Here is a 21676-nt window from a genome sequence, read left to right on the forward strand (position 1 = left end):
TAAGATTTGGCGCTTAGGACATTTTTGCATATAACGCGGCTTGGACTCACGAGCAAATGTCTAGAAGACATGAAGACTCTATCTTGGATGGTTTTTGAGTTATTAATTTTTTCCACTTAATGTTGGTCCCCGGACCATTGTGCAGTGATTAACCACAAGTTTACGTCATGGACGTGGCCACATTCGGGTCATCTTATTCTCCAGCGTCGGTCCAATACGTTAGGAACCGAAATGCCCACGATTTCTCCAAAGAGTTTTCCCGTGCTGCTGAAGCTATCATCAAAAGGCACTATGTGGATGATTATTTGGATAGTTTTCGAACAATTGAAGAGGCGATAGATGTAGTGAATGAGGTAAAGATGGTACATTCGAAGGGAGGTTTTACACTACGCCACTTCCTGTCCAATAAGTGGGAGGTTCTACGTGGTATCGAAGAGGTGGCTAACGAGGACTATAAGGACTTGTTTCTGGAAAGGGCAGAGCTCTCCGAATCGGTACAGGGGATGAAGTGGCTGCCTAGCGAAGACGTGTTCACCTATTCCTTAGTGATGCGAGAAGATATTCGGCATATTCTGGAGCCTCGTTATATTCCCACAAAGCGGGAGGTTGTCAAAGTGGTTATGACGCTTTTCGATCTACTGGGATTGATATCCTTCTTCCTTGTACATGGGAAAATCCTTATCCAGGATATCTGGGTTAAGGGAACGAACTGGGGTGCTGTTCTTCCGGATGATTTGTACGATAGCTGGCAGCGATGGACGACTTTATTCTCGAAATTAGAACAGTTGCGAATCCCCAGATGTTACTTCGGCTCCGAAATCACAGAAAACTACAACAATCTGCAAATCCATGTCTTCTGTGACTCTAGCGAAGAATCTTTCGCTTGTGCAGCTTACTTGCGTTTGGAAGTTAATGATGTAATACAAGTGATTTGCCGGGGCCCGTGGCGTAGTTGGTCACACGTTCGCTTCATATGCGGATGGTCATGGGTTTGATTCCCAGCCCCGGCACTTGCAATTTTTCGTCAGTTGCTTTTCCCCCGAGAGCAACTGACACTGACCCTCTTCTGAGCCCCATGGCTCAAACGGACCCGGATACCTGGACATCGGCGAACTGCTACTCATAATGGACCCCCAATCGGACTGGAAAGGAACAACGGCCATCCATCATCATCCTTGTGCTCATCATTCTACTAGGTATAAAGTAGAAAAAGTGAAAGCAGCAGAAAGGCAACCAGTTCGATAAAGTAGAATAAGAATCTAGGCGCTGTACAAAATGTAAGTGCAGCTGTCAATTGAAATTGCTCACGTAGTGCCCCAGTGGACAATAGAGCTGTAAATTAGGTTAAGTGATTAAGAATAAAAAAAAAATACAAGTGATTCTGGTCGGTTCAAAAACTAAGGTTGCCCCGCTGAAAACCGTATCAGTACCTCGACTCGAACTGAAAGCCGCCGTCCTTGGTACTCGTCTGTTGGAAACTCTCCAGTCGTACCACAGCCTGCCGATATCACAGAGATTGATGTGACTCGAGTACCGTAATCTCCTGGATTCGCTCCGACTAGCGTAGATATCATAAATTCGTGAACTTCCACTTCGGTGAAATTCTAACGGTAACCAGTTCCACGGAGTGGAGGTGGGTGCCGACTAAATTGAACGTCACGGACCAAGCTTCCTATACGAACCCGAAGCTGCATGGCCAGTACAGCGTTCAGTCAATCAAACAAAGTAAGAACTCCGTTCAAACATCCTACTATGCCATCTCGCGCCGCAGACGGGCATTGCGATAGAAATATCTAGATTCAACTCGTGGACAAAGCTTCAGCGATCGTTGGCATTTGTGTTTCGCTACGTGGACAATTGCAACCGAAAAAGGAAACAGGAAAGTATGCAGCTGGGAGAACTCACTCAAACTGAACTGGAAAAAGCTGAGGAATTGCTATGGAAGATTGAACAGAAGGAGGCCTTCCCAGAAGAAATATCCATTCTTGTGCGATCGCAAGGAACACCTGAGGATCGACATAGTACCGTTCAAAGATCAAGCTGTACCTACAAACTGTGACCATTCGTTGAAGGTCCTAGTATCTTGAGGATGCGTGGCAGGATTAGTGCAGCCCCCTACACATCAAATGACACCAAGACCCAAGTAGGGTAAAAGCCCCCTTCTTCGGCCTAGTACCTATATTCATCTCATTTTGTCTCAAGGACTAGAGATGTGCGCCGTCGAGATTTATTACTTCACGCCGCCGGATGTTTTGATTTTCTAGCACGCCGCCAGCTTAAAACTCACCACGCCGCCGAACTTAGAATTTCCCCAATAATCTTCAGAAAATAATCGATTTAAGTTTAAACGCTCCCAAAATGAATGCATGTCATTCATTGCCGAATAAACAAAATATTTCGTTCAATGATCCTGTTGAGATTTTAGTTACTTTTTAGTCACTTATATATCATCATATAAAAATCCTAGCAAATATCATATTCTTCACACAAGGTGTAAAGAGCTTGCTGACGTTTGTTCACCTTTCTCTTTCAAACATGCAGGCGGAATAGGATTTGTTGTCATCAGGAAAGGTTTCCCGATGAAAACAAATCCTATCCCGCCTGCATGTTTGAAAGAGAGAGGTGAATAAACGTCAGCAAGCTCTATAAAGCATGCAATGACAGCATGCATGCTTTTCCCCGCGTGACGTCATAACGACGTTCGTTTATAATTGAGGGGGTCAATTTTTCATTACATACATACAAAATGTGAGGAATTTCAAAATCAACCCAATTTTCTCCGATGTAATGAAATCTGAAGAATTCAGGTTCTAATAATTCAATTCATGCCATAACTTAAGAATTATTTAGGCAGCATCCATTTATTACGTAACGCTAAAATTTATATTTTTGCGAACCCCCCCCCCCCTCCCCCACCGTAACGCTTTTGTGTATGGGCCGTAACGCTTGGCCATACTACCCCCCTCCCCCAAGAGCGTTACGTAATTTGTGGACTGCGCCTTATGGATTTTTTTATTTATTATGGAACGTTTAATTGTCTGCCGCACTATATACGAGTGCGCAATTACAAGTTACTACACTAAAACCTCAATTTATGCACATGGCTGGGGGTGCATAAATTAAAAAAGGCATAAAATGAGGGAAATTTGTGCATAAAAAAAACGCTTCCGTAACGCCTCTGAATCCCGCCGAAAATGCTCTGAAACTTCCTGAAATGGCTCCAAAATTCCCCTTAAACCGCCTCGTACCCCATGTAACGCACCTGCGACGCTCTGAAACCCCCGAAAACGCCTCCATAAGGCCTCTGAATCCCGCCAAAAATGCTCTGAAACTTCCTGAAATGCCTCCAAAATCCCTCTAAAATCCCCTCGGACCCAATGTAACGCATCTGAATCCCCAAAAACGCCTGCCCAACGCCTCCGAATCCATCTAAGACCCACTTGCACCCGTTTAACGCACGTGAGATCCTCGGAAACCCCCGAAAACGTAACAGTAACGCCTCCAAACCCCGTCGAAAATCCTCTGAAACTCTCTGCAATGCTTTCGAAAACCCCCTCAGACCCCCGAAAACCCCCCGGAGATCTCCTGGTACCTCGCGGAAACCCCTGGGAACCCCCTGAAACTCCCCTGTGACTTCCATTTGCTCATCCTTATAAACACCCTTTAGCCGCCGTTGCAATAGTTACCGTCATTATTAAATATTCTTATGCACAATATTGGTTCTGAGTAGCTTTCCCTTAATTTATGCAGGTCATAAAAAAAGGTGCATAAATTAAAAAGTGCATTAAAATAACATGCATAAATTGAGGTTTTAGTGTATTTACATTCTCATATGCAAAGCATAGTTTGTTAAAATGTTTCGCTATATGAGATGTAAAAGAGCGAAATATTGAATTCTCATTTTTAACGCCGCCGCCGCCGACGACCAAAAATGATGTTTTAACCGCGGCGCACATCTCTGCCGAAGCACCAAAGCAAGCATCACAGCGGTGCCAGACATCAAGAAACAAGTAGTTAATTGAATGAGATTTGGTCACTACAAATACGATGTTTTTTCAATCAGAATATGGTCGTTTCTTGGTTTAACATCTTGGTAATCGAACTTCTACGCAAATCGATCAATAATTTCATTTTCCAACGCCATTTCTTTCAAAATATTTGGTTTGGTTTTCATCTAAATATGCTGCTACCGCTCAAGCTTTACGAACTATCATCCAGTTCGGCAGCACTGATTTGCCAATCAGCTGTGAATGTATGCGAGTGCAAAACGTGGAGAGCGAGCATAGACGATTCGTCGAGCCGCACATTGTTATGACTTCTCCTTTGCGAGAGAGGAAAACAATCACAATGAAACTGTCACCTGCTAGGGAAAGGGAGTGCGTTAGTGGGTGAGTGCAGAATGCTCTACGATGAGAAAATGTGAGAGTGGTTGTGGATTTGCTGTAAATACTGTTGAGATGAATAAGGGGCCACCCGGTGGACCGCGATGAGATGAAAATTTTACGGTGTGCTGAAGATAGGTGCGAGTGGCTCGCGATTTGTGATCGCAATTAAATCAAATATTGAAGGTAAATCCCATTCTAGTGCATCGTAAGATCAACAGTGGAAGTGAGCACGTGTGTTAAAGGTTTGTATCATTAAGTTTGAAGCGTATACATTGCGCTGTGAGTGATTTTTCATGTTGCACATCCTTAATGAGACTAAGATAGGCACAAATACCCTAGTTCTGCCTAAAAATCATCCAAAAACATTCCTCGTCATAGATTGGTACCACCGTCAATACCGTCATGCCAATCGTGAGACAGTTGTCAACGAGATTCGACCAAAGTTCGAAATTTCGAAGCTAAGATCGTTGGTCGAAAAGGTTACTAAAAATTGCATTTGATGTCGCGTCGCAAAAGTCGCTCCACGGTTTCCCGTCATGGCCACGCTGCCTGAGTTTCGACTCACTCCGTTCATTAGAGCCTTCACGTTTGTCGGTCTCGACTACTTCGGACCAGCTTTTGTAAGGGTTGCTAGAAGCGGGATGGTAACATAAGGCTGAATGCACAAAAGGCTGAAATTAAGAAAGTGTAACATAAGGCTGAAATTGCAAAAGGCTGAATATTGAAAAGGCTGAAAATACAAAAAAGCATATATAAGTTATTGCCCTTCTTCGTTTTCTTGGAGTAACGCCCGAACTGAGATCAAGCCTCCTTCTCGGCTGTGGCATTCGTGTAACTGGCACGAAGATACTTAACGGCAAAGGGATTCAAGAAAATTTTCATAATGAAAAGTTCTTGGTCTGAACGTGAATCGAACGCGTAAACTGAGCTTAGTGAAGAGGCTAATGATGCATACTAACGAATACAAAAAGGAACTGCTAATATGCATATCGTTAATTTTTCCTTCTTAAAACATAATCTACTCTTTCGAGCCATGCTGTTTTGGAGAGTGTTGTTATTACAGATACTAACAATATCATCAGAAATTTTCCCTTCTTTGAAATATATACTATTCTTTTGCAAAAAAACTGTCTGAGTATTGTAGGCGTTCAATAATCCATAACATTACGATCAGTCGTAAAGCTTACCGATTCAGATCCTAGTAACTGAAGCATGTTCCCCCAAAATGGCTTAGTTTGGCCAACCATGAACTAGGAGAAGGTTGGACGGTCAATCGTCAAGCTCAAGCAAAACCAACGCGAGTGCCACGGCTGTGTAATCCACAGAAGGCTTGTCCGCACTGAGTGCATAAAAATTCTGCTCTCTGGATTTACACCATCAAGAACATTATAAATTAGAAATCTTTTCATCTAAATAGAAGGATTTGAAATACCCTAAACGTCATTTCGAACTGTCAAAAAACCGCACCGCAGAGCCACACGGAGCACACAAAGAGATTTTTACCCGGGTGAAAACACTCTAGTGAATTTCACTTTAAACTGCTACGTGATATGTCTGTTTATCTAAGTTGTTAGTGTTGAGGTTAGTCTTTAAGCTGGTGCGTTTGAAAAATATTCGAAACACTATTTCAGCCTTCTGTTATTTCAGCCTTTTGATGCATTCAGCCTTTTGTGTTTCAGCCTTTTGTTATTTCAGCCTTCTGTAATTCAGACTTTTGTACGTAACCCCTAGAACGGGGCTTTCATGGCTCAATCGTTGACTGGATCACTGCAGCGCTGAGAAATCGATGTATTGGCTCCAGACTGGGTGAATCAACCATTAAAGTAAGTACGTCTAAGGGCTGTCCCCAAGGAGGTGTACTTTCACCATTGCTGTGGTCTTTAGTTGTTGATGACTTGCTTAATAGTTTAGTGGCAATGGGATTCGAAGTCATTGGTTTTGCAGATGATATCGTGATAGTGGTAAGAGGGAAGCATGATGAAACGCTATCAAACAGAATGCAAATATAGTGTTAAACTACACTCTTGCCTGGTGTAAAGGAGGGGGACTAAACGTAAATCCCTCGAAAACTACTCTTGTGATTTTTACAAGAAAAAGAAATGTCAATATAAAGGCACCGTCCTTGGATGGGGTACAATTGACATTCTCCTCCAGGGTGAAATATTTAGGAGTCATACTAGATAAAAAACTGATTTGGAGTGAACATCTAGAGCATGTAGTAAATAAGGCAACAACTGCTCTTTGGGCCTGTCGGAGAGGATCGGGGGAAAGTGGGGGCTAAAACCCAGGATAGTTCATTGGATCTACCTGGCAGTTGTTAGACCCAAAGTCTCTTATGCCTCAGGAGCTATTCGAAGTACTCCTGGTTCAACACTAGATGCCTTAATGCATCTGCTACCCTTGCACCAATTTGTGCAACTAGAGGCGAAGAAAAGTGCCTTGAAGTTAAAAAGATATAAGAACATCTTAGAAGGCGATCCAACAGGACATTTGGAAATCTTAACCAATGCTACTGTAAATCCACTAGTAATACAAAATGAAGACTGGATGGAATCAAAATTCATCTTGGATATACCATACAAAGTTTCGATTGATGATCGGAGCGTATGGGAATCAGGAGGACCAACGGTTCGACCAGGATCTATTGTATTCTATACGGATGGATCGAAAATGAGTGATAGAACTGGGGCTAGAGTATATGGACCCAGGACTAAACTCGCCATACCAATGGGTAAATGGCCAACGGTGTTCCAAGCTGAAATTCAAGCTATTTTGGAATGCGCTGCCATCTGTCTTAAAAGAAAATATAGACATGCGAATATCTGTATCTTTTCAGAAAGTCAGGCAGCTTTAAAGACAGTCTGCACATTTGAATGTTATTCTAAGCTGGTATGGGAGTGCATTCCACTACTGAAGGAACTGGCTGGAAGGAATACTGTAAAATTTTTCAGGGTACCAGGTCATTGTGGAATGGCAGGCAACGAAATTGCGGACCAGCTAGCTAGGGAGGGATCTCTGGGTGCCTTGTATGGACCGGAACCCTTCTGTGGAGTATCATCAAGTGCTCTATCGATGGAGCTAAAAAATTGGGAGAAACAGAGCGTAGGAGCAAACTGGCATACTGCACCTGGAATATCCCAGTCAAAGAGATTCATCGTGCCAAGCGTGAAAAACACGAACACACTACTGAAACTTAGTAAACGCGAATTAAGTGTGTACACAGGATTGTTAACCGGGCACTGCCCATCTCGACACTTTCTATTTAAGCTCAAGAAGATTCAATCAGAAGAATGTCGGTTCTGTGGTTTCAACTCTGAAACCTCGGAACATCTACTTTGTGAGTGTACGCATTTGCGCCTAAATTAGTGTTTTTTTTTTTGAAAATAATACTTTGATTATCCTATCGTTAAAAGTAAGTTCTAGAACTACGATAGAAAGACTACAACTATGTGTTCAATTTTACTGACAACCGCTTGCTGTCCAGACTCGCTAACGCTCGTCGGATAACATCTCTGATCGCATTATACCGGGCAAATTCTTGGATCTGTGGATTGCCTAGAACCGAATCGACGCAGTTACGGCGTGTCGGATTTCAGAAACTTCGGCGGCCTTCTGCCGCTTCAGTACCACAATCCTCTATGCGGCTGATCCGCATGGATCGGCCGATATTTTTAGCTATAATGGCATTCAAGTTGATTGCTCGTTGTTTCGTATTCATTGCTAAATTTTCAATTGATTTTTTGATGTTTTCCAATATAGAATTTTGAAATTTATTTATGGAAAATTTAAACTTTTTTGATGGAAAAAATATAGTTATTTATTGCAATTGTTGACTTATTCATGGAAATTCCGACATTTTTTATTGCTGGAAAATCAATTATTTATGGGAAATATTGATTTATTTATGCACTTTTTGATTTGTATATGGAAATTTTGTAGTTTATTATTGCTCCCACCCCTACTTCTTTATTGGAAATTTTCGATTTTGTTATGGAAAATGATCACTTTTTTATGAGTCGTTTATATTTTAGCCATTCACTTCTGCTCGATGTTTTGGTCCCAGTTCTGTAAGGTCGAAGTCTATGACGTGCAACGTCATCTGGCGATGCGTCATGCGAATTACGCTGGTTCAGCACACGCCGCCGCAACGAGGGGTCCATCGCCACAATACCTCCACATCGTTACATATGATACAGAAAATAAGTATTTTTGTTGAGAACACAATGTTTATCCTCTTGATCAATTGTTTTGCAAAAATCAAGAGTACATAAGAAAAAATTACCAGAAAACTTTCCGGTGCAGTATAATTGTGCCATGTTCTATGCCACTGCTAGAATAAATAACTGAAAGCATTACCGAAGGGGTTTCCACATGGATTGTCAGTGAGATAGCTTTGGAATTCCAAAAAGAGAATGGCCAAATAATTGCAGAGAAAACAATCAAAGGAAGTGCTGAATCAATAAAAAAAAATGTTTAAGGAATTCCCAAAATGATTGGCAAAAACTCCCCTAACAACATCCCCAGAGTGTGCGCATGCAATTGTCCAAGCAGTTTCCAATTGAATTACTGAAGAAATTTTTAAATAATGTGCCGAAAGATTGTTTGAAAAAAAAAAATGAAAAGAGATTTCCAAGTGGGATCCAAAGGAAATGCCAAAGAAATTCCCAAAGTTATCGTTACTTAAATTTCCAAAGGCGTTACTGCGGGATCCCCCAAAGAAATTGTTGGAGTAATTCCCAAACAAATTGCATGTTAATTGCAAAAATAAGTAGGATATTAGAAGTAGATTAGCGCCTATTGCGTAAAGTCCGTTGCAAAACTAGATAACGAGTTCAGATATGTTGGTAGCAGCAACAAATCAACCAATTACAAAATCGTCATGGTTCCTAATTGTTACCCCTGAAGATGACACAAAACCCCAGTTACGAAACGTCGAACAAATAATTAACCTCGTTTTTCGTTTTGAAGATTGCTGAGCTGTTTAAATCCTCCACTATTCAGATCAAAATGCAAATTAAACTATTGCACCCAATGCATCAATCCTTTTTACAAAATACCATTGAATATGAAATGCTTGTCACATTCATCATTTGCATGATTTTAGAGCATCTATTGTTTGTCATACCCATTCCGAGCCCCCACCCTCATATCCTCAAAAGCGTGGCGTAAACTATGGTTGACTCCACGAGCGAAAGCATACCAACATGTCCACAGAAAACCCCCGTCAGTTGCGGCAGCAAGCTGAGAGTAGCTTCAAAGTTCATTACACATTGGACTCCAACCTGAATCCTCCTGCTTCATAACAGCGAGTGGTGTCAGCTTGCGCTTGAACCGCATCAACCCTGGAAAACGTTCAACGCTCCTCGAATTCACCGCACTCTTGATTGGCATCCGATACCTACCTATGCCGACCGCCCGTGTGTCGGGTTTGGTTGTTAGGTCAGATACGTTACCTGTTCGCCAGCCGCTGCTGCCTTGTCAGAACCAGACCCAACCGGCCGACCGACCGATCTGGAAGCTGAAATGTGCAACGTGGAGCAGGCATTTGCTCCATACCGTTGCAGCAGGTCCAGCATGGTCGGTCGGTGTACCCATGGTTTCATTTTGATTCGTTGGCACTTTGTGTGTGAAAATTACCGTAAATTAAAACGATGTCTTTCCGAGCAGGAGACAGGAAACGGACTCTGCCCTTCGAGACTGTGGCGGAACGAGTCTGGTAGGTACCTGTGTCGAATCTTTTCAGTGTGGGATCATCCTGTTGGGCATCCTGTTGGTGCGTTGCTTTGAGGTAAGTGTAAGCTAAAGGACATGCTTTGCACAATCACACATGTGAGATACATCAGTTGAGTAAACCAGACTTTTCATTGACCTTACATCATCGCGTGCTCGCATGCTTTTCCCACGAGATTTCGTACATCAGATTCACATGAAAACAGAGAAAGTGTTAGTTGATTTGAGCAATAAAAGGGTAACGACTTTATTAACTCTTTTTCTATTCCTGTTACTTTTTTCCGCTTCTCTAGCTACATATTCCGCAAGGATGCACGGTGAGAAATATCCAAATCAAGAAAAAGTTGGCTCGGCTGCGGCACCAGCAACAGGTGCTCCAGAGACACTTGCAGGAGCTTGAGGAATCTCCCAATCCAGACCCTTCGGCTATTGAGCAGCACCACAGGAAATACAGTGAGTATGCCATTTAATTAACTGTCAGTACATCATCAAAGCTATACTACGTACTGGAGACCACCGGTATAACGTAACGCTCTAGGGGGAGGGGGGAGTACGGCTGAGCGTTACGGCCCATACAAAAATTTAGAATTTCCAAATAAGAAAACGTTACGGATGGTGGAGGGTAGGGGAGGGGGGGTAAAAAATGCCGATTTTAGCGTTACGTAATAAATGGATGCTGCCTTGTGTATCTTTTGTAAATTTGTTTATGATTTAATTATTATTAAGGAGACTGGGCAAAAATGTATGGAGTCTGGGCCCGGAATGTACACCAATGACCCATATCTCTTTCGAAGGTCATGTTGAGACAAGAAAAAGTTGCTATGGGGTCAAAAATATTCATCATGGGAGAAAAAAGTTATTTGACATTTTTTGGGACGGATTTTAGTTGTTTTTGTTGTAATTATTTGCAATAATTTTCACAAGCAACCAATCTCAAATAAACCAAATTTATGTTCCATCTGTCAGTGTTATACACAATGATAAGTCATTTTATTACATAAAGGAGATAATAATGTTTTCAGAGACAGGCCAGTGCATAGAAAAGGTTGGGGTTTCTGCAATTTTTTTTTTAACGATCAAATCTGACTATACATGTCAATGGTTGCTACTCCGTGATTGATCTGAGCCGGTTCCAATTGCACTGAGATCCAAATGAATAAGGGCTGGGACACTCCACTTATTCTCAAAGTGCAATTTAAGCAGCACATACATTTTGGATCAATAACGGCGCCGGACACATCCTTATAGTCAGTTGGGAAGGGAAAGGAATGTTAGAGTGTGCTGGTTGTTGCTACTAAAGACCGAGATCACCTCTGCATTCCCACAATCAGCACGGACTGGGGTATTTGTTAGATGGAAAGGATGGGAGATCTGGGAGTCACCGTTGGGTCGGTGATGCGATCCATGGATTGGGGGTTATTTATAGTGTTCGTAAGGTGATAGATTGTGTGGTGAATAAGGTGAATAAGGTCAAGCGGCACAGCACGCTTTGGTTGCATAACTTGTAGGCGTTATATACACTGTGCTGTGAGTGAAAGTTGGAAGGGAGGGAAACGACTTTTTTCCAATTCGTTTCTGGTTCTAGCGATGGCTATGAACATATGAATATACATGAGTTGTATATGTAGAGAAGAGAGAGAAAGAAAGTGGATAGAAAGATACGAAGTAGGATGAAAGGAACGGGCCAGGGATTGAACCCATGACCTTCTGCACATGAATCAGAAGCGGTAGCCACTAGACCACCAAGTCCGTCGTGGTTGGGGTTTCTGCAAAATTTAAGGAAAAAGTGGAGGGGCACGTAGTGTATTTCTAGGTATTAATATTATTACAGTGGAATGGGTATAACCAAAGGTGTTATACTGAAAAACCCTTCCCTTGAGCAAGTGCTTGTGCAATGTACAGATTATAATGTTGTAACACAGTGAAACATATCAAAATATAAGGGAATTATGAAAAAATCGCTTTGATTAAAGTCAAGCTTTATCCGACCAACCGGGTTGTCGCAAGGGTTTTGGGGCAAGGATGTACTATCACCGCTGCTGTTCTTTATCGTAATCAACGAGATATTTGTTGGGGCATTTGACCGTGCATCGAATTGTGGGCTACATTAGCAGCCCATCACTATGGAGCATCTGAACGACTTCGATTTGGCTAATGATGTAGCCCTACTAGACCAATATGGTGCTTTGTCAAGCAGAGTAAGCTCAATGACCTAGCCGAACTTTATTTTTTGCGGCAGGTCTAACTATCAATGTCAGACCAAATCATTAGATGTCAACACGGACTACCCCTCCAACTTGACAGTAGCTAAAAGAGCAGTAGAGAAGATCAAAAGCTTTTAAGGACAAGGTATTTGGAGTACATGGCTCAAAATTTCTAGAGCACCGTTTTTTAGAACCGTTAAAAGGATTTGGATGAAAATGCATCACGCTAATTGTTCAGTGGTTGTCAACAGCGTGATGCATTTTAATCCAAATCCGTTTAACGGTTCTAAAAAACGGTGCTCTAGAAATTTTGAGCAATGTACTCCAAATACCTTGTCCTTAAGGACAAACATCTTGAAATCCCGCTTCAACAGTGCATCAGAACTTCAAACGCACAAATATCAAGAAGCAAACTTCAAACAACAGTGAATTTCATTATTCTGTTCTTGCTCACTTGTAATAAGCTTAAAATAAGAAGATCCGGTGCGCTGATTTTGTTTATGAAAAGATTTGTGCCCTCGAAATCGTGAGTAGGTCCCAAAGTCGGCCATTGTGGCGGCCATTTTGGGATTCAAACAAGTCTGTCCTTAATATCTTGGATATCTTGGAATCAAGGAATAAATGATCGAAGTGGAGATGAAGATACTCCATCGTTAACGTAGCCTGTGGGGTACATATACAATTATACACCCCTCACAGTAGTTTGTCCCTCACGCGGTAATGCATGGTGGACGTTTTTCTACTGCTACTCGTGGGATTGCAAACTGAGAACAACAACAATCAAAAATCAGTTAGTAGCTGTAGTGGCGAGCCCCAGACATCCAGTTTGCACGTATAATGAAGTTTATGACCGTGTTCCCAAGCAGGGAATGAGAACTAATTGAAAACAAATTGAGTAATTTAGATATCATGAATTTTGATAACAAAGTGAGTTTTCATTTTGTATGACTTAAGTGTTAACATGACAAAAAATGATAACAAAATAATGTACTGAAATATCTGATTGAAAACAAAATGAGTTCTCATTGATAACAAATTGATATCTCATTTTGTTATCTGCATTTTACGACTTGATATCATACGCAGTTCTCAGGGAGTTATAAAATTTATAAGGTAATAACTAAAAATTAATAACAAATTTAGTATTCATTTTGATATTTTATTAGGCATTAATTTACATGAATAAGTAAAAATTCAAATGAGATTTTATTTTAAATTCAGAAGAATCTCGTAATTGAAAACTTGTTTTATTTGATACGATATCATCAGAATATGTCCCCTATTACTGGCGTAGTATTATCGATTGTAACATTAACACACAGACAAACAGACGTCTCACTCTACTCACTTCCCATAGTTTCGCTTTTTAACGGATTATTCAAGTATTCCGTAGTTCGCAAATCGCTCGCTCATAGCGCTTGCATCGTTTTTGCTCCTGTTTGACGTTTGCTCACTACCGCCATCTACTCAGTGGGTTTGCGAACCACAGCGTAATTAGCATTGAGCGATTATGTTTTCGTGATGATGATTTTTATCGCGTTTTGTTCCAAGTGATACGTCTGTTTGTCTGTGATTAACATTTCATCAACAGTCATTTTTAACTTGGAGCCTAAACGAAGAAAAAATGTATTGAAATTGGATATGATATCCTCATAGATATGCAGCATAACTATACCATGATTCAACTAAAAGAGTAATGATGGACGTGGAGCGGACCTTGTGTGATGGTTAGAACATTTGACTATCACGCTGAGGACCTGGGATCGAATCCCACTCCCGACAAACTCGCAAAAATGTGAGTTCTTCCTTCGGAAGGGAAGTAAAGTGTGGGTCCCGAGATGAACTAGCCTAGGGCTAAAAATCTCGTTAATACAGATATAAAAAAAATGATGGACATTGAAGTGACAAAGAAAAGTAGATTTGGAGTCAAAGGACAACTGCACTTAATATTTTTGTATAGATAATTATATTTCAGCTTTTCCTTCTGATTATATGCACTGCAGCAAAACAAATGTGGGAGATGTTAACGACATCCCAGAGCCACAGGCATCGGGACTCAAATTGAATGACATCGAACAACAAATTGAGTCGCATTCGGCTTCTCAGCTCTTTTTCTCGTTACCCGGGGAAAATGATGACATTGAAAAGGCATCCGATTGGAAAAATATTTGACTACATCAATTCTATCGGGTTTGGCATAATGTCGTTTGGCATAGTATTTTGACATAATGGTCAAATGGCATAATCTGGCATGATAGTCATTTGGCATAGAAATAAGTGAAATGGCATTCATCATTTTCATGTATGATAAATATCTGTGTTATTTTCATAACTGTATCAAACATCACGAGATTCATTATTTCGGTACGGAGCTACAATTAATCCTTTTTCACGCGAGAAAACTTTATAAAGGTGAAATATGTGACCTTCAACAGTAGAATGACCGTGAATTACTTCGGTTGGACATATCTAACTACATTTGTCATTTGTTATCATCATTTCTGAAGGAATTTCTGGAAGAATTTCTGTAGGATTTTTTTGATGAATTTCTGGAAAAATTCATGGATGAATCAACGGAGGAATCCCTGAAGAAATTCCTGGAGATATTTCTAGAGGAATCCATGAACGAATCCCTGTTGGAATTCCTCGAGGAACTCCTGGAAGAGTTCCGGGAGAAATTCCTCTAGGATTTTTGGAGGAATCCGTGGAGGAATTCCTGGAGGAATCCCTAGAGGATATTTTGAAGGCATTCAGGCAGAAATTCCTAGAGGATTTCTTCCCTTGAAAGAATTCCTGGAGCAATCCCTGTAGGAATTCCTGAAGCAACATTTTGAGAAATTTATGGAGGAAATTCTGCTTCTCTGATGAATTTCTGGAGAAATGTCTGGTGAAACTTTTCGAAGAATTTTGAAGGAATTACTGGAGGAAAATCTGGAGGATGTTTTGGTAATTTCCGGAGGCATTCATGGGTGAATCCTAGGAGGAATTTGTTCCTCAAGAAATTCCTCGAAAAAATCCTGGAGGAATCCATTGAGGAAACCCTGTAGGAATTTCTCGAGGTATTCACGAAGGGAATTACTGAATGAGTTTCGGGAGAAAAGTCTTTAGGGTTTTCTGGAGGAATCCGTGGAGGAATTCCTGGGGGAATCCCTACAGGAAATCTCGGAGGAATTCCGGCAGGAATTCCTAGAGGATTTTCTGGAGAAATTCCTGGAGGAATCACGGGAGGAACTCATTGAGGAATTTATTGAGGAATTTCTGGATAAATATATGAGGCTTCTTGGAGAAATTCCTGGAGGAATCTCCTCAAGGAATTTCTAAAGGAATTCCTGGAAAAATTGGTGGAGGAATTTCTGAAGAAAATCACGGATGAACCCCTGAAGGAATTCCTGGAGAAGTTCCTGGAGGAATCCCTGAAGGAATTCCTGGAAGAGTTCCGGGAGAAGCTCCTTCAGGATTTTCTGGAGGAATCCGTGGAGGGGTGGAAATCTTGGAGGAATTCTGGCAGAAATTTCTAGAAAACTTTCTGAATGAATCCCTGGGGGAATTCCTGGAGATAATTCTGGAGGAATTTATCAAGGAATTTCTCCTGTAACTCTTCCAGGAATTCCTCCAGAAAATTTTCTAAAAAAAATCATTCAGTAATTCCTTTGGAACCCTCCATAAACCCCATTCAAAAGCTCCTTCAGAAACTCCTCCAGAAATTTCTCCAGGTATTCCTCCAAAAAATCCTCTTGAAATTTCTGACAATTTTTTTAGAAATCTTTCTGGAGAAATCCCTGGAAAAGTACCTGGTGGTATTTCTGCAGGAATTACTCCAGGAATTTCCTTAGGGATTCATTCAGAAAATCCTGAAGGAGCTTCTCCCGTACCTCTTTCAGGAATTCCTCGAGAAATTTCTCCAGGGATGCTTCCAGGAATTTCTCCAGCAATTTCTTCAGAAATTCCTCCACAAATTCCTCCAGGACTTCCTTCAGAAATACCTCGAGGAGTTTCTCCAGACTGGAAGAATGTCTGGAGAAACTCATCGAGGTATTTCTGAAGGAAGTCCTGGAGGAATTTGTGGAGGAATTTCTGAAGAAAGCCTCAAATAAGTATAAGTATAGGATATATCCAGAAATTCCTTCCGTAGTTCCTCCCGTAATTCCTCCAAGAATTCCTACAGGGATTCCTCCAGGAATTTCTCTAGGAATTCTTCCAGGTATTTCTCCAGAAAATCCTCTAGGAATTTCTGCCAGCATTCCTCCCACATTTCCTCTAGAGATTCCTCCAGGAATTCTTTCTGCAGGGTTTCCTCAATGGATTCCTCCAGGATTTTTTCCAGGAATTTCTTGAGGATTCACCCATGAATGACTCAAAACATCTTCCAGATTGTCCTCCAGGAATTCCTTCAAAATTCTTCGAGAAGTTCCTTCATTTCTCCAGAAATTCATCAAAGAATCAGAACTTCCTCCAGGAATTCCTCCATAAATTCCTCTAAATGTTGCTCCAGGAATTCCTTCATGTATTCCGGAAAATCCTCTAGGAATTTCTGCCGGAATGCCTCCAAAATATCCTCTAGGGATATCCACGGACTCATCAATGATTTTTTCCAGAAATTCATCACAAAAATCCTACAGAAATTCTTCCAGGAATTCCTTCAGAAATTCCTCAAGGAGTTCCTCAGGGAAACCTCAAATATTTCTCTAGAAATTTCTCCAAGAATGCCTCCAGAAATTTCTCCAGTAATTCCTCCAGAAATTGTTCAAGGAATTCCTCCAAATATCCTTCAGGAATTCCTCCAGATATTTCTCCAGAAAATCCTATAGGAATTTCTGCCAAAATTCATCCAAGATTTCGTCTACGGATTACACCAGAAATGCTAAAAAGATCTCCAGGAAGTCTTACAGGAAATTCTCTTGGAATTTCTCGAGAAATTTCTTTAGGGCATTCCTCCAGGAATTTCTCCAGGATTTTTTTCAGGAATTTCTCCAGGAATTCCTCCATGGATTCCCCCAGAAATTCATCTAGATGGGATTCTTTTAGAATCGAAAAATGGTGATTTCTATCGGAAATTCCAAGGTCCCCAGAACCTGTGCCTAAGTCACCGGGTGACCAGAGTCGATCAAAACCATTTTCTTTGTTTTACTGGATTACGCGCGGCATTTTGCGAAATTTGAGGTGTCGCATGATGGGATTCTTTTAGAATCGATAAATGGCCATTTCTACCGGAGATTCCAAGGTCCCCAGAACCTGATCCGTGGCCACCAGATGACCGCTTGACGTAATCAGGTCCGAAATTACATGGATAGAATAATCTGTCACTAACAACGATAATAACATGCTGTTTTTCAGTCGAAATAATGATGATATGGTAATATTATGGATCATGCCACACTTAGATCCGCCCGCAGAAAATGGGGGAGGGTCATAGGGGGATCCCCGACAAATCATTCTTAAGATACACTCTTCCCCTTGATGATACTTCACACCGAATGCAATTTGGTGCCCTAGTTTCAGAGAACGAGCCATTCGTCCCGGGTTAATATAGAATTATGCCAAATGAGCATTATGCTATCGGATATAATGCCAAATGACTTCATGCCAAACGACCTAAAGTGTGAGAAAATTTGGAGTACTGTGGAACTCTCGTTATGTTCATACGAAAGTGAGAATGGTGCAGTTTTGAAATATAGAACTGAAGAAATAATCACCCTGTACTCTGTAGTTCAAATTAAAAAAATGGTAATATGTTTAGATTGAAATAACTGATATATGGGAACTTTTGTATTCTAGGCAGTTTTGTTCTCTTCGTCATGGAAGGCTTTTTGAAACCTGTTGAATTCAAAGTTGGCCTCAAATCTTTCCCAACCAAGCTGAGGTATACGACCAAGTTTCAGGCAACTTGGTCGACGAAAACCCCCTCATAACGAACAAACCTGCCGATAATACCCAGTTACCCTAAAAGGACTTATTGAAGTTCAAGCCTATTTAAATCAATAACATGACCATTATCCAGAATCAGCAAATTATAAATTTTGTGTCAATCTGTAAGTTAAATACTCGGGTAGATTTAACAAATATTTTGTGAATATAATTAATGTTAATAAAGCAAATTAAATCTATTTTGGATTTTTGAAATCAAATTTTGTTATCATTGAGTTTTTGAAATGATAACAAAATAATATCTCAATTTGATATTAAATTAAAGCAATTCGGAAAGAAAACTTATTTTGATTTCATTTTGTTATCAATAACAAAATGAGTTATCCATTTGTTATAGGGTTGTTCTCATTCCCTGCTCGGGTTATGTGTACTTTTATTCAGTCAAGTTACACCACATATCCAAAAATGTTCCAAACACCTTGTAAAAATCTCGAACGAAAGGCGCTTCTCAGCGATGATGACCGAGTGACAACAAAGTTCTCTGTTGCTATTAGCCACACAGTGCACTGTGTTCACACGTCCATCATTGTTTGAACTTGAACACGGCTCACGTGAGCAAAGTTTTTGAACAGAACATGAACAGAACGCGTTCAAATGCATCTCTGTCTGGAGATAAAACCGACTTAGCGTGATTTCCCGCACTGTTTTCTCTACCTCTCTGGCTAGCGTCATCCATTGTTGATTACACAGCGTAACAAAAATTAACTTTTGATCTGTCTCAAGAGCAAACTTATGTGTCTCTGACAGATTTTGGGCCGCTGAATCCAAATCCGGGCTCAGATTTGCTCCAGCACGTCACAATTTTGAGCTATACCTCAATTTATAGGGCGAAATATGCTATTTTGAGCATTTTTTGACTGCTAGCCATTAAGCATGGAAATATTTTCTTTAAGCAATCAAAAGGTAAAATTGGCAATTGACCTCTAAATTAACTACTCATGCAAAATATTTTGTTTTACCAAACCAAATTTGATAGATTTAAGCATTTTATGTTAGTAAGTAAACTTGTATGGGAAATATCGTACCTATCATAAATCACTTAAAACTATCAAATTCGATTTGGTAAAACGAAATATTTTGCATGAGTCGTTGATTTAGATGTTAATTGAGCAATTTACCTTTTGATTGCTTAAAAAAATATTTTTATAACCATAACGATGACTTTTCACTGTTTTATAGTTATTTGACACTGCATGAACAGTCCAACAGCACCTCTTTCAATGTACGTAAATGTTTCTAGCTTATGCGAGTTTTTATGCGCCCTTTAACGAGTTTATTTTTTCATTCATGCGATTTCATTCGTACACCAATGCGAGTTAAACTGGCGTAATATGACAAGTACCAAGAGAAGTCGTATAATCATCGCGGTATGCAATTAAGCGAATTCATCTGATACGTTGCGAGTTCGTTCGCATACTTTTGCGAATAATGAAAAAAATAAAAGATGATTTGTATTCTTATGCGACTTTTCCAGATACATCGCAATAAGTATAGAAATAACATCATATGCGATTAAAATTATTCCTCCGCCGTACATATATACGACAGAAGCTTAAAATAGTACTTTTTATGATGTACTGCATCCTGGTTGTCTGGGGTTCAACCTCTTCGCAAGGAGCGGGTAAGCTAGGTAATTCTTAAAGCAGAGTAGGGACAGTATAAGATAGCTGAGCGCCAGTATAGGGAACTCCATTTTCTTCCTGACAAGCCTGGCGGGAGAGATCATGGATGGATCATGGTTAATGAATGCCATAAAAATTAGGGATGAATAGTTTACAGAAAAATGGAGGTGGCTGCACAGCCGTCAGGAGAGATTCTACCAGGCGGCGTTCTTTAGGCCGGTTGTTACCCCGGAGAGTAAAGGGCAGTAATACCTGCCAGCTTGGAAGAGTAGGAATCGAAGACCGAAGGGGCTTGCGACCATGTGCAGGTCCTCAGCGACCACAGATTAAGACGGGTAAGGGGGAGAACGCTTTTTGGACCTTGTAGACAGGCAGAAGCAAATAATGGAGAATGGGGAACATGAGCTTTGGGACGCTTAGCCAAGAAAGATTATAAGGGCAAATGCCAAGGGCAAGAAGGAAGACACACTCGTCAACCAATGCAAAGCTCAGGGATTTTGAAGCCGCCGTACTCGAAATAAAAAAAAAAAATCCTCGAGCTAAAGCACGACAAAACCTGCATAGGTGCCGCCTACAAGTGCTCATTGACATGGATGAATATTTATGGTAAATAATCGACTCCTTTCCGGCTAAAGGCATTTCAGTATCGACATTAGCCAGTGCAAAACCTAGCATGGTCAGAGCCTTTAGCAGAGTCTGACCAAGCTGGTTCGTGAAACGGCGTACCCTTTCCATGGGCTAGGCTTTGAAGTCACCCGTCACCCGGTCTTTGCCCTATGAGCTCAGCCTTCATACAGTCCAGTATCTGAGTGAACTGTTCCAACACCTACTCCTAGACGGGATATTTATCCGTTATTCATATCGCCGACTCAGGTGCAGTTATCGGTGGGTATTCGGTATGGATGGTCCATTATGATGGCGATATCCATCTCCCTATCAGCAACTGTCTAAATCAGCAGTTGCTGGTCTGCGTCACAGTGGTTCAGATTTGTACTGTGACTAATCAACAAAGGCTCTTTTGGAGGCCAGGACCGCTGTACATGCTGTTCGCGTATTTCCCGGAACAAATGAAGCACTTGGGATGGTTTGTAAAGCCTTGTGCCTTATGAAAATCGTCCCCACATCGCCTACAAAACTTGCTATTGTGCCTTTTGATATCACAATTAATCGCCAGTTTCTTCAAACACACACAGCTGTCCCTCACAAACCCCAGCTTCTTGTGCTCTTCAGTCTTATCCAATCCTAGCTAGAATCCAAAGCTTCTATCTTTAAACTCCATTATTTTTTCTAGTTCCCTTGAAATCACCACTTCCTCCTCAGAACCACTAGCATGTTCCTAGAGCCCTCGGTAGCTTTCCAGAATATCCAGTTTTTTTAGTTCCTGGAGGTTTTTCTCGACTTCTCTAGGATTTATTTGCTTCTTCTCAGAATATTCAACTTCCAGCTCTACTATGAGGTTTTTGCTCAACCCGTCAGCTTTTTCCACTAATTCTTTGCTTTTTACTAGCATCTTGCATCTTTGGTTTAATATTGCATATACATAATAACAACAAAAACAACTAAAATCCGTCTCAAAAAATGTCAAATAACTTTTTTCTCCCATGATGAATATTTTTGAACCCTTACAACTTTTTCTTGTCTCAATTAGACCCTTCGAAAGAGATATGGGTCATTGGTGTACATTCCGGGCCCAGATTCGCCCAGTCTCCTTTGCAGTTTTATTTCTTTAAGATAAAATTTTGATCTGATTGTGTAATTCATGCTATTTTCTTTTACACAAACTAATTATCGTCGTAACTTGCAAATTTCG

At 40.8% G+C, this 21676-nt stretch overlaps 1 protein-coding gene across 3 annotated transcripts in view; it reads left to right on the forward strand.

Annotated features, from left to right (window-relative positions):
* The window catches only part of LOC109404745 (fibrillin-3), a 375815-nt gene that overhangs the window by 352906 nt on the left and 1233 nt on the right, over positions 1-21676 (forward strand). For all 3 annotated transcript variants that reach the window (XM_062854530.1, XM_062854531.1, XM_029870275.2), the window contains one exon: positions 10409-10568. In XM_062854530.1, coding sequence (XP_062710514.1) covers positions 10409-10568 — 160 coding nt within the window. The remainder of the gene's footprint in view (positions 1-10408; positions 10569-21676) is intronic.

Source organism: Aedes albopictus, chromosome 2 (assembly GCF_035046485.1).
Source record: "Aedes albopictus strain Foshan chromosome 2, AalbF5, whole genome shotgun sequence".
Taxonomy (NCBI): domain Eukaryota; kingdom Metazoa; phylum Arthropoda; class Insecta; order Diptera; family Culicidae; genus Aedes; species Aedes albopictus.